We start from the raw sequence: 15,319 nt of genomic DNA on the forward strand, positions 1-15,319 counted from the left end.
ACGAAACTATATCAATTGTACCATGTATGCAATTTGCCAAAATTTAGTACTATAATATGAATTATTATAAACTAATTGTGAAAGATTACTTTGGAAATCTATATCAAATTCTTTTGGAGGCTAAAATGTTAATGGAAGAAGATAAGTTTGTTGTAATCAAGTTGTGACCTATTGATTGAGTATTGATCTATTTCAGAAATAGTTTGAATTGAATTATCATTGTATCAAAAGAAAATTATTTATCATACAAAAACTCGAACAAAGTAATGAAAATTAATTGTTATTTAATTTTAGTAATTTGCACGCTTTATATGTCAAATTTGTGATCATATGTACCAAAGTTCTTGTAATTTATATAATACTTGTGATTGAGTTAGTATCTCAAATTAATTGAATATTAAATATCAACTCATCCGTTAAGAAAAAATTGAAATATTTAAATAAAAATATTATTTTAAAAGCCTTCATGTCTTTTAATATTTTTATATAATATTTTAAAATTTTTATATCTAAAACCTTTTATTTAGTTTGTACCATTGAATTAATTAAACATCAATTCAAATAAAAAAGATAATACACATTTTTAAATTAACAAATATTATCATTATAATATTTTTTCTTTTACATAATATCATTGAAAAGCTTAAATAATTTTTAAGAAAAATCTAGCTTCTAAAAATTTACTATATTTTAAAAATTTACTATATTTTTAAAAATAATTGTCCACTCCATTTTAGGGATGATAGTGGAACAGATGTTGTCAAATCTACCACTACTCCATGAGTGAGATTATACCTGATGGCCCAACTAAAGGCTCATCCAAAAAGAGGGAGGGTTTTGACAAAAATATAAGCCTCAAAAATGAGTTTGGGAAAAAATGAAGCTCATTTTCTAAACAGGTAGGCCTTGGGTAAGTTTTTTTTTTTTTGCCTGACCCCAGCCCAACTCGGTTTGAATTTGCAAAAAAAAAAAATTGATGTGTTTTGTTGTTGTTTTTACTGTTTTCCTTCTGTGTTTTGTTGTTCTTTTGCTTGTTAAGTTATACTTATTTTAATGTTATTTAAGTATAAATATTTTTTAAAATTTATTTTTAACTTGTTGGGAAACATTTATTTTAATGTTTTTACTGTATTTGATGTATTATATTTTTTAAAATTTATAGAAAATGGGCCTAAGATTTTGTTAAGGCCCGACTCGACCCATGATCACCTCTAATTGGCATACTTTGCTCTACCACCCATCCCGCTCCACTATAGATGTATAATTTTAAAAATTATTACCAGCTTTTGTGGATATAGTGGATGTATCCATCTCCCATCTCACTCCACTCTACTCCAACCTAGTCTAATATTTTCAATATTTTTTTTAAATCAAATAAAAAATTTAACATAATTCTTTAAAAAATAAATATAAAACATATGTATTTTTCTATAATACATTATTTTAATTTTACTATTGTAATAGTTATATAGACAAAGGTAAAATGCAGGGGCGAAGCTAGAACAAATTTTTAGGGAGGGCCGAATGAAAATTTAATTTTTTATAGTCTATATCTTTATATTTTTTAAAGGATTAAATCGAATATTTATAATTTTAGGGGGGAAAGTACAATTTTACTTTTACTAATTTAAAATTTTAAGGGTCTAAATATAAATTTTCCATTTTAGGGGGGGCCAGGGCCACTGCCATCCTCCCCGGTATCTGCCTCTGGTAAAATGATAATTTTATATAGTTGATGGTCGAAATGGGGTAAGCATTTACCATAATTGCTGTGTATTCACTATAAAAAAAATCCATTAACTTCACCTTGCATTCAAATTTTTTTTATTTATAATCCGCTCCAATCAAAGTAGATCAATTAGAAATTCATCTGGCGGATTTAGTCTTGCCATCTATAATGTATTATATTGATGTGTGTAATTGAAAATGAAAATAATGAATTGACACAATGTCGATTATTGATTGAGTTATTTTGGGCCCTTACTGCAAACCAGTCTTGTAAGTTCGTTCAATTTAATCTTAATTTATTTTTGTAACATCCCCTAACCCCAAACCGTCGCCGGAATGAGGTTATGAGGCATTACCGGACATATCAGACAACTTACGAATAATTTACAGCCGTGCAAACATTGCTCTTAATTCAATTACAGCTTTTCTGCTTAATGCATCAGCTACAACATTAGCTCTTCTCGGATGATAGTCTATAACACAATCATAATTTTTCAGAAGCTCGATCCAACGCCTTTGTCTCAAATTCAATTCCTTCTGAGAAAGAAGATACTTCAAACTCTTATGATCAGTATAGATGTAGCATCTTTCACCATAAAGATAATGTCTCCAAATCTTCAATGCAAAAATCACGGCTGCTAACTCAAGATCATGAGTAGGATAATTCCTTTCATGTGGTTTCAATTGACGAGATGCATAGGATATTACCTTCCCATCCTGCATCAATACACAACCCAAACCACTCAAAAAAGCATCACTATACACTACAAAATCTTTACCCGATTCTGGCAATGTCAAAACTGGTGCCTCGGTTAACATTCGCTTCAATGTTTCAAAACTTTTCTGACACTGATCATCCCAAATAAAATGAACATTTTTCTGCAGTAGTTTAGTCATTGGTAGTGCTATCTTCGAGAATCCATTTACAAACCTCCTGTAATACCCAGCTAAACCGAGAAAACTGCGTACCACCGATACATTCTTTGGCGCCTTCCATTGAACAATTGCTTTGATCTTTTTCGGATCAACTCCAATTCCATCTGCAGATACTACATGTCCCAGAAATACCACTTCTGATAACCAGAACTCGTATTTACTGAGCTTTCTATATAGCTGTTTCCCTCGTAAAATTTGTAGAACTATTCGAAGATGCTGATTATGTTCTGCCTCTGTCTTCGAATATACCAATATATCATCAATGAAAACCACCACAAATTGATCTAAGTACGACTGGAAAATGCAGTTCATTAGATCCATGAAAGCAGCTGGGGCATTGGTCAATCTAAATGGCATTACCAAAAATTCATAATGGCTATAACGAGTACGGAAGGCAGTTTTAGACACATCACTTTCCTCCACCTTCAGCTGATAATACCCGGATCTCAAATCAATTTTTGAAAATACTGAAGCTCCATTAAGCTGATCAAACAAATCATCTATACGAGGCAACGGATACCGGTTCTTGATCGTCACTTTATTCAACTGTCGATAATCAATGCATAACCGCATAGAACCATCTTTCTTTTTAACAAACAACACTGGAGCTCCCCAGGGTGAAATGCTTGGTCTAATAAATCCACGATCTAGTAAATCTTGTAACTACACCTTCAACTCTTTCAATTCAGTGGGCGACATTCGATACGGAGGTATAGAAATTGGTGTTGTACCTGGATACACCTCAATAGCAAATTCAACCTCTCTGTCAGGTGGTAAGCCCGGTAATTCTTCTGGGAATACATCGAAAACTCACATACGTCCTAATCTGATCAAGACCGACTCTAACCGAATCGAATTAATAACATATGCCAAGTATGTTGGACAACCCCGCTGCAGTAATTTATTAGCCTTCATCATTTGAAATAATGCGTGTCGAACCACCGTACGGATGCCATTCACTTCAATTCTATTCCCATTTTCTGTCTAAATACTAAACCTCTTTTTATAGCAATCTAAAACTACCCCATGTTCATATAGCCAGTCCATACCCAAAATGATATCAAAATCACCAAAAGGCATGATCAACAAGTCCACAAGAAACATTTTATCATGTATTATTAACGGGGACCTCCGACATACTCTATCTACTAACACCGTTTGTCCTAAAGGGCTAGACACTTCTATAGAAACTTTAGACATTTCAGATTCTAATTTCCCCGATTCGACTAGTTTTGAATTTATATATGAATGTGACGAACCCGGATCAATTAAAGCATAAATAGGCTCAGAATACAATAGAAATATACCTGTAACAACATCATGTGCATCGCCTTCCTCACGGGTCCGGACTACGTACACTCGGCGGCGCCCGCCTCGATTGTTGTGTAACTATATCATTGTTTCTCCGACACCCCACCTCTGACACGAACCCGAACCACCCTACTAGATCCTCTCGCCACGAACAAGTAGGTAATCGATCTTTGAGATGTTGCAGGTGTGGCACTTTCACCTTTCGGACAATCTCGAATGAAATAATCTGTGGCCCCACATCGAAAACATCGTCGAGTTATCCTCCAACATTCACCTAAATATTTCTTTCCGCAATGCTCACAGTCTGGAATTTCTATACTTCGGGATGGACCTCTCACACTACTAGTAGATACTGTCATCTGTTTACCTCTGCTTCTACCACCTCTATCTGAATTAAAACCAGATCTCCAGTCACTTCTTGATTCTCTGAATCTCTTCGGTAATGGATTAGAACTAGTAGTTCCCATACGTTTCCCAGCTGATTTACCAATTTCTAATTTTTTTATCCAAACTCAGTACTTGTTATATCATTTTCGCTCGCTCAACCAGATCAACAAGTTCAGTAATTCTGAGACTTACTAATTGAATTTTGATTTCGTCTCGCAGTCCCCTTAGAAATTGTTTACAACTATCAGCCTCGGTTGGAACATATTCTAAAGCATACTTGCTCAATCTAGAGAACTCTCGCTCATAATCCAGTACTGACATATTCCCCTGTTTCAACACTAAAAACTTTTGCTTTTTCTCTTCGATGTACAATTCCCCAATATACTTCTTCTGAAATTCTTTTTGAAATAAGTCCCAAGTTACCTGATCATCCGGCAAATGTCTAACCACAGATTCCCACCAGAGATACGCTTTTTCTTGTAATAGTGATACAGCACATATCAGACTCTCTCGGGGGGTGCAGTCTAATTGTTGCAAAACTCTTTTTGTTGTTTCTATCCAATTTTCAGCAACGGATGGATCAACTCCTTTTAATCCCTGAAATTCCGTGGCACCATATTTTTGTAGCTCTTTAATCGGGGCTTGTCTGACAGTAGGTACAGATGTAGTAGCAAGTATAGCTCTCACTATATGCTGTAATGCATCAGTTATATCTCTTAACACTTGTGAGGTATTTCTTTCTCTCCCTACGTTAGGAGATTGATTATTTAATGGATTCACACCAGGTGTAACAGATTCAGTTTCTTCTAATTCTCGACTTCCAGTATACATTTCCTGTTCAACATTATCCATTATTTCATCTGACATTTTATCTATAAAACAAAATCAAATAAATACATTAGCATCCAAAAATCCCGACTCAATTTCGACTCGATAGTGGCATGTACTTCTAAACTCACTTCCGAGCCCAATTTAGCCCGAAAATCGGCTAAACCTGATAGCTCTGATACCAACAACTGTAACACCCCCTAACCCCAAACCGTCACCGGAATGAGGTTATGAGGCATTACCGGACATATCAGACAACTTACGAATAATTTACAATTAATATAACTTTCATAGTATAATATAATAATTAAGTCCCTATCTTGGACTCTCGAAGTTCAAACACGTATTAAAAGTAGAACGGGACTCGTTCGAGTATTCCAAATTTTTTTTTTATAAAAAAAATTTCGGCAGCATTTCTGCTTATTTTTACCTAAACCTCCTGCAAATTCAAACCAAAATCACCAACACCAATGTTTCACATTCATATAACTAATATTTATATCATTAACATAATTTTAACTTAATACCTATCATAGCATCATTCAAAATTGATTATAAACTTCATTCATTTAACAACTTAATGTTCATGTATCAAAATATCATGTACTTTCCTTACCATTTCATTTAACCATCTAAATCTTATAATTCATCATTCACTACTCAAAGTAATATACATATTCAAGTGACTAAACAGCACTTATGTACATGCCACCTTTACCCAAAAGAAAAATATACATCACCAAATTTGTGTTGGAGTCGAGATTGTTCGGATCTTTGGCGGGACACTTGACTTCTACTAACTTAAGCACGAAACAACCGTCTATTGAGTATGGATATACTCAATGGTATTACTATAAATCAAGACTATTTAACATTAATAAATTACAAACATCAACCATAAATTTTATAATTATTTAAACTACTTTTATATATAATTATTTTACTTCATAAATCTGAAATTCATAATTCATTTTTCTCATACTAACTCAATTCATAATTTAGTTCATACATTCTTTCTCGTACTTTTCAATAGTGCTAAAACAAATAATCTCATTTTCAAAATTTCATTTCAATTATTTACCCTATTAACAAAGCTCGGACTATGACAAATACGCGGATTTCCACCCAAACACACCATAATGTCCAACCCAAACACACCCAGAATATTTTAAATCCTCTATAACACACCAGTAAGGTATTAAGTGCCTCTTCGGATAAATCAAAGTATATAATAACAGAAACATCTTCTCGGCCGAACTACAATCTCCTCATCACATCACAAATCCAATGGCATGCCATTTGTATCAAATCTAGTCCGACAAGTTAATAGGGTATTATTTTAATTTTTCTAATTTCAATTTAATTTAACAAAAATTTTCAATACTCATTCAATTCAAATATCTATTATCTTAATTCATATACAAATTAATTTTCACACAAGTATATACCATCAACACCATACAATTGTCACCATTTATTTATTTTTCAATCAATACACTTTTCAAATAATCACATACTTACCTCAAGTCTTACTTACCATACATAACAATTAAAATTTCAGCAATCAATAATAATTAAATTTTGAATTATAGTAATATACACCGTAATTCTCCTGTTTTAGTCCTCGATGACTTTCTCCTTTCCTTTCGGTGCTGACGTTTCAGGTTCTTTGTTGGCTACGAAAATAATAGTAATTTATATTATTATTTGCAGCATTAATTATAATAAATAATTAAATTTCTAAACAATTTCTACCTTATTCCCAATTTAATCCTAACTAAACTTAATTATTTTCTTAGTCCAATTCACTCTCTTTTTCTATTCAAATTTTGTCTAAACTTATATTTAACTATAAATTTTCCAGCATATTTCCCTAATTTCGAAATTTCTTCAATTTAGTCCCTTCAACATAAAACTTATAGCCTAGTTTACAATTTAATCCCTTAATCAATTCTAACTTAGAATTCATTCAATTAAATCCCTAATTCCATAATTTATCCAACATGAACCATATTTGGAAACATATAAACTCTTGAATTATCAACTTAATTTCATCAAAACTTGTTTTAAAGCTTCTAAAATATCAAAATTAAGAGAAAATGACTTAATTAAGCTTACCAATTAAACTTGAAGCTTTAAAATCCCAATTTCCTTTTTTATTTTCTTTCCCTTTTTCTTCCCCTGTTTTCGTTTTGTTCCCTGCTTTGTTTCTGTTTCTTTTGTTTTGTTTCTTTGTTTCCTTAATTCTTTTTATGCTTTATTATTTTATTAACATAATATAATATTAATATCATATATTAAAATATCTTTTACTTTAATATTAAGTAAATTAATAATTATATAACAAGTGTACATATTTATATTATTCCAAATGTCATTATCTAATTTGCTTATCAAATAAAAATCTCATGATTTAATTAATACAATTAATAATTATAAAATATCTTTATACTTAAATTATAAGTAATTAAATATTTAAATTACAATTGTACCAATACAATTCTTACACATGCATATTTTATTACCATACAATTGTCTTCTATTTAATTTATTTAATAATAATGCTAATAATAGTAATCTAATATAAAACCATAATGTTAATTAATAATTATAATAATTTAATATAAAACCATAATAATAATCATTATAATATATAAAACCTAAAAAAATCTTTGATTTTATTTCACCAATATGCAGCCTCATTTGTAGTCAATGGCTTAATTGTCATTTTAATCTTTTTTATTTTCTATTGCTTTATAATTAAACTTTTACCCTTTATTCAATTTAATCCTTTTTATTACTTACTCTAAATTAAGCTAAAATCACCTAATTAGATCCTAATTAGACACACCACTAGGCTCATAAATATTTTTAATAATTATTTTCGAACTTATTTCACTAAGACGGAGGCCTTATAACTCACTTTTTCGGTGCCCGTGAATTTCGGGTTATTACAATTTTCTTAAATGTTTATTGTATGAACTATATTGTTGATTGTTAGATGATGTATTGACTCCATGAAATTGAGAATTGAAGTATTGGATTGATATAACATTGGTTACTGTTGATATCTCCTGAGCCGATGAACGTAGGATAGAGTACGATTGATATGCCAATAGGTTATTTTGCGTGCGGTACAGGATTGATATGAGATGTGACGATCATTTCTATATATCCTCTGTTCACTGAATATACCAAGGTCCTGCATTTGTTGCAAACTATCGTGTTATATTATAGTATTTTTTGGTGTGTTATGGGGGAGGATGGTAGCATGCGGGCTAGGCACTTAGTGCTGAGGTGTGTTACCGGTTGGTCTGGCTCGTATGTGCATTTGTTGTGCTGGATGGTACTGGCTCTTATGAGCATCTAGTGTGTTGGATGGTTAACCGTGTACTCGTATCTATTTATTGTTCACCGGGCATTATCTCTAATGATTAATTAATGTTATTGAAATATGGAAATTGATTGGTACTATTGATTTGAGCATTACTCACTGGTTCTAAACTATGATTGACAAGGACTCTGTTAAGAACCTTATTGCCAGGAACCCTGTTAAGGACTTTATTGTTGGAAATATTGTTTATAAATTTTATTAATTGAATTAATATGCATAATATAGTAAGTTTTACCGTTCAATCGGCAAACTTACTAAGCTTTAGAAAAGCTTACTCTTGTGTTTGTCTTGTTTAATTGTAGATACATTTTGTGGATTGGGAGATCGGATTAGCACGATAAAATCATACTATCCAGCTAATTATTGGTAACCCTTGAATCTATCTTGGCTTATATGGCATGTAATAGGAAATTTGGTTATGTTCTGTAATGTTCATAAGTACATACATTGTGTTTGATAGTGCATTTTGATGTTGCAGTAGTTCAAATATGGTATGTATGTTTAATTCCTTGTTATAGTATAAGTGAATAATCATGAAGGTGTAAGTGTGACTTGAATTAGGTACGATGTAGTGAATAGAAGGTAAGTTAAATATGAGTATGTTGAAACTTGTATGATGAAACTAAAGTAATGAACTGTTGGGTAATTGAGATGATGTGTCATTATTAACCCATTGGTTAGGTTTTAAATGGATTGAATTACCATGTTTTGATGTTCTTGTATGTGTTTGAAGCCTTGTGATCACATGTTATGTATTGATTTAGGTACTTATGCAATTGGGTGAAATTTGAGCTTGAAGTAGGACATTTTTGGGCTCACATGGCCTGGGACACAGGCTGTCACACAACTGTGTGATGCACACGGGCGTGTGCCCAGAGTGTGTTTAAAGACAGTATAGGTGTCGTTTTCATACAAGCAGACACACGGCCTGTGACACTATCGTGTGTTCCAAATCAAAGAGTTACACGATCCATGCACACGGGCGTGTGAGGTCGTACACGGGCGTGTAAGATAGTCACACGGTCATGTTTGGAGCCACACGAGCTCGGCTCTGCCACACGGCTATGTAACGCCCCCACGCCCGAAACCATCACCGGAGTCAAGCTTGAGGTGTTACTAAACTTATCTTACCTTTTAAACAACTCTAAATCACTTATTTTAATTTTCGGAATAAATTGTTTTTCTGCGTCATGGTTACTTAAAAATTCATTTCTCGAGTTTCAAAACTCGAAATTAAGATCCGTAAATTTTTCATGAAACTAGACTCATATATATATCTACTAATTTTTTTCTAGAATTTTTGACTTATCCAATTAGTACAGTTTATTAGTTAAAGTTTCCCCTGTTTCAAAACTCGACTGCACTGACCTCTTCTTACTACGAACCATTTTTCTTCTTGTACAAAATTCATATGACTAAGTCGTTTGTTTCTCTCAAAACTAGATTCAACAAGCATTCTAACCATATAAATTATACCTTCTAATTAGTTTTGTACAATTTATGGTGAATTTCCAAAGTTGAAACAGGGGATCCAGAAATCGCTCTGACCCTGTTTCACTAAAACTCAGATATATCATAAAATATAATACTTTTACCTGTTTTGCTTATTCCATAAGAAAATATACATAATAAGATTTAATTTCATATATTATTCATCTTCAAACTATGTTTCTACAATTTTTAGTGATTTTTCAAAGTTACATCATTTCTGTTACTTCTCAATTTCTATCTTCTTCTTTATTCCCTTACCTTCTTTCTTACCTGACCTTTCCTTTTTCATAACTATAATCTACTTTTCCTTTGCTGTTAATTCACTGTAATTTAACTCGTATCCTGACCCGTTGAACCACTCGGAATACTAAGGATACTAGGGTCGTTCTGTCTATCAATATCACGCCAATGCCATGTCTTTGACATGGACTTACATGAATTATTCTGTCTCTAATGCCATATATAATATGGACTTACATGGCTCAATCCTGTCTCCAAAGCCATATTTCTAATATGGACTTACATGGCTCATTTCATTACGTCTGTCAACCCTAATATCCTAACATTCCTAGGGTTCAACCGGGCTTTCTAACACTTTTCTCTGTCACTTCACCTTAAATTCGACTTTAAATATTTTCATAACATAATATATAAATGCTGAAATTGACAATAATAATGTAAAATAAAAGAATATTGCATTTATTTACTGTAAACTTACCTCGATACAAAATGTGACTAAACTTTACAATTTAGTCCTTTACTTTTTCTTTTCCCCGATCTACTCTCGAATTTCGCTCTTCTTGATCTATAATAGCAAATTTAGCTTATTTAATATCAACATTTATCAAAACAACCCTTTACTCAAACTTTGGCAAAATTACATTTTGCCCTAAACTTTCACATATTTGCACTTTTGCCCCAAGGCTCGTAAATTAAACTTCATCCTATTTTCTTATGTTTTATGACATGCTGATCATTTTTCCTTCTATGGCAACATCAAATTCACACACTAACATGTACTTATGACTATTAGGTATTTTCTGGATTAAGCCTTTTACTCGTTTTCACTTAAAACCAAGTAGCACAAGTTGTCTAACATAATTTAAAACCTCATATTCCATCATAAAACATCAAAATACACAAATTTCACCTATGGGTATTTTTCCAAATTTGATTCCTAACTTAAATTATTGCTAGCATAAGCTTTATCGAGCTAGGGACTTCAAAACGTAAAGATCATTAAAAGCAGGCTTGGAATCACTTACTATGAAGCTTGAAAGTTGAAGAAACCCCAGCTATGGAGAGAGGTAAGGTTCTGCTGGTAACTTGAAGAAGATGATACAATTTTATCATCTTTTTACCTTTTATTAATGTTAATAACCAAATGACCAAAATGCCCTCCTTACTAAACTTTCAAAATTCCTTCCATGTCCTAATTTTGTCCATGAACTTAAAATTGGTCAAATTACCATTTAAGATCTCCTAATTAATATTCCAAAATAATTTCATACTAAAACTTCTAGAATGCAAGTTTTGTAAATTATTCGATTTAGTCCCTAACCTCAATTTAAGCACTTTATGCATAGCATTTTATCACGAAATTTTCACACAATCATGTAATCATACCATGAACCTCAAAATAATAATAAAATATTTTTATTTTATTTTTTTAACCCCAATTTGTGGTTTCGCAACCCTTTGTTAGTTTAGGCCCTATTTCAAATGTTACATTTCTCCCCCTTTAGGGATTTTCGTCCAAAATCTTACCGTGAAGAGATATGGGTACTGTTTTCGCATAGCCTCTTCGGGTTCCCATGTAGCCTCGTCTACCCCATGTCATTCCATAGTACTTTCACAAGTACAATACTTTTGTTCCTTAATTGCTTTACCTCTCGAGCTAGAATCTTTCTGGGTTCTTCACCGTAAGTCATGTCTGGTGAATCTCAACCTCTGTTTGAGAAATCACATGTGACGGATCTGAACAATAACGATGTAGCATAGACACATGAAATACATTATGAATCTTCTCTAACTCAATCGGTAAAGCTAACCGATATGCTAATGGTCCGACTCTCTCAATCACTTCAAGCGGTCCAATAAAGCGTGGACTTAGTTTGCCTTTCTTGCCAAATCGAGAACTTTCTTCCACGGGATACTTTCAAAAAACTTTGTCACCAACTTGATATTCGATCTCTTTTCTTTTTAAATCGCATCGACTTCATGCATCAAGTCGCTTTTAAACAATTTCGATAACTTTCACTTTTTCTTCCGTTTCTTTAACTAGATCAACCCGTAAATCGGCTTTCTTTAAGCTCATCCAATATAAAGGTGTGCGGCATTTACGTCCATACAAAGCTTCATAAGGTGCCATCTTCAAACTCGATTGATAACTATTATTGTAGGCAAACTCTACTAATGGTAAATATTTTTCCCAAGCGCCTTGAAATTCCAAAGACACAACATCTAAGCATATCTTCAAGTACACGAATAACTCTCTCGATGACCGTCGGTTTGAGGTGGAAAGCGTACTAAAACTCAACTCGTGCCCAAAGCCTTCGTAATTTCTTCCAAAACCGTAAAGTAAATCTTGGATCTCTGTCTAAAATGATCGATAATGGTACCTTGTGTAGTTTGACTATCTCGACATATACAACTCGGCCAACTTGTCAAGTGAATAATCCATACTGAACGGGATAAAATGAGCCGACTTCGTTAACTTATCAATCACAACCTATCTGCATCTTTCTTTCTCGGTGTAAGCGGCAATCCTGTCACAAAATCCATAGTAACTCGATCCCATTTCCACTCGGGGACTAGCACAGTCGCAATAAACTGAAGGTACCGATGTTCGACCTTTACTGGACGAGATCAAACATCTAAAACAAACTCAAATGTCCTTTTCATTCCTACCCACCAGTACATTTTTTTTTAAATCATTATACATCTTTATACTACGGATGAATAGACAAAGAACTACTATGTGCTTCTGTAAAATCTTTCGAATAAGCTCATCATTCTTCTTGGTATGCATACCTGTCTCGGAACATCAAACAACAATCAAAACCGATCTGAAAATCGACTCTACATCCGACTCATGACCGATCTCTTTTGGTTAACAACTCATCGCCATTTTTTTTGAGCTTCACAAATTTCTTCAAGAAACATCGGTTTAGCTCTCAACTCAGCTAAGATAAAACCATCATCGATAAGGCTAGACTAGTGTTCAAAGCTCTTAATGCAAATAAAGATTTCCTACTCAAAGCATCAAGCAACAACGTTTGCCTTACAGGTGATAATCGATCACTAGCTCATAATCTTTAATCAACTCTAACCATCTTCTTTGCCTCAAATTCAAATATTTTGAGTCATCAAATATTTCAAACTTTTGTGATCGGTGAATATGTGGCACTTCTCACCGTACAAATGATGTTTCCAAATCTTGGTAAGAAAAACAATGGCGCTAGCTCTAAATCATGTGTCAGATAGTTCTTCTCATGTGGCTTTAGTTGTCTAGAGGCATAAGCAATTACCTTCCCTTCCTGCATAAGTACACAACCAAGTCCATTCATGGACGCATCACTGTAAATCACAAACTCCTTACCTGGTTCTAGTTGCACTAAAACAGGAGCTTTAGTCAACAATGCTTTTAACTTGTCAAAACTCTGTTGACACTTCTCAGTCCATTCAAACTTGACATCCTTTCGCAGCAATCTTGTCAGCGGGGTAGCTATCATGGAAAATCCCTCTACAAATCGCCTATAATATCCGGCAAGACCAAGAAAACTTCTAACTTTTGATACATTTCTAGGAGGCTTCCAATCAACAATGGCTGAAATCTTGCTCGGATCAACCTTAATACCTTCACCTGAAACAATATGTCCAAGAAAACCAACTTCTCGTAACCAGTACTCACTTTTGCTGAACTTGACATACAACTGATTATCTTTCAGAATCTGTAAAACTGTTCTCAAATGCTCGCATGCTCGGTCTCATCATGAGAATAAATTAAGATATCATCAATAAACAAAACTACAAACTTATCCAAGTGCGGTCGAAAATTCGGTTCATTAAGTCCATGAAAATGGCAGGAGCATTAGTCAAGTCAAATGGCATCACAAGGAACTCATAATGACCATACCTAGTCCGGAAAGCAGTCTTCAAGACATCTGACTCTTTAACTCACAACTGATAATATCCGGATCTCAAATCTATCTTGAAAAACACAGTAGCTCCCTTCAATTGATCAAACAGATCATCAATTCTAGGCAATGGATACTTGTTCTTTACTGTTACCTTGTTAAGTTGCCGATAATTTAAGCACAATCTCATCGATCCGTCATATTACCTTGTTTCAATTCCAGGAATTCCAATAAACCTCTGACTGATGTACTTTTTACGAAATTCCTCCTGAAAGAAATCCCAAGTGACCCTCTCCTTTGGTACAACTGATACAAGTGTCTTCCACCAGTAGTAGGCTGAGTCTCTAAGAAGTGATACTACACATTCCATACATTCCTCGGGTGTACAAGATAACTCATCAAAGACTCTGATAGTATTTTCTAACCAAAATTCTGCTCTTTCTGCATCATCATCTTTTGTTGCTCGGAACTCTTCTGCCCCTTGTTTCCTGATTCTATCAACTGGTGGCTTTTCTCTTATCACTGTACCTGTGATTGGGGGAGCTTGAGCTACATGGGTAGCCTGAGAATCATGAGGGGGTGGAGGTCTAACTACCGGATTCGTACGAACGAACTCGGCAAACAAATCATTCAAAGCTTGGAAGAGAGCTTCTCGAGTCACTCCTCCCTGATTAACTGTTACTGGCCTATTCTCAGATGGCGCTACCCCTTCTACGGGAGCAGGCGCATTACTTTCTACATCATCATCACCAGCTCACTCGGGATCCATTACAATAAAACAAAATATTTAAAAATCGTCAGGAGTCGTCACACTATCAAAATACAAGTATGGCATGTATAGCTAGACTTTTTCTCACACTAACTGTTCCGAGAACCGACTAAACCTGCTCGATACCAATAAATGTAACGCCCCACGCTTGAAACCATCACCGAGTCAAGCTTGAGGTGTTACTAAACTTATCTTACCTTTTAAACAACTCTAAATCACTTATTTTAATTTTTGGAATAAACTGTTTTTCTGCGTCATGGTTACTTAAAAATTCATTTCTCGAGTTTCAAAACTCGAAATTAAGATCCGTAAATTTTTCATGAAACTAGACTCATA

The 15,319-nt window shown here is 33.6% G+C and overlaps 1 protein-coding gene across 1 annotated transcript; it reads right to left on the reverse strand.

The window, feature by feature from the left end:
- Nucleotides 1-4,497: 4,497 nt before the first annotated feature.
- LOC108471354 (uncharacterized) lies at nucleotides 4,498-5,229 on the reverse strand. Its single transcript, XM_017772986.1, has one exon. It carries the CDS (start codon nucleotides 5,227-5,229, stop codon nucleotides 4,498-4,500), a length of 732 nt encoding a protein of 243 aa, XP_017628475.1.
- Between the last annotated feature and the right edge of the window lie 10,090 nt (nucleotides 5,230-15,319).

Source organism: Gossypium arboreum, chromosome 11 (assembly GCF_025698485.1).
Source record: "Gossypium arboreum isolate Shixiya-1 chromosome 11, ASM2569848v2, whole genome shotgun sequence".
Lineage (NCBI taxonomy): Eukaryota > Viridiplantae > Streptophyta > Magnoliopsida > Malvales > Malvaceae > Gossypium > Gossypium arboreum.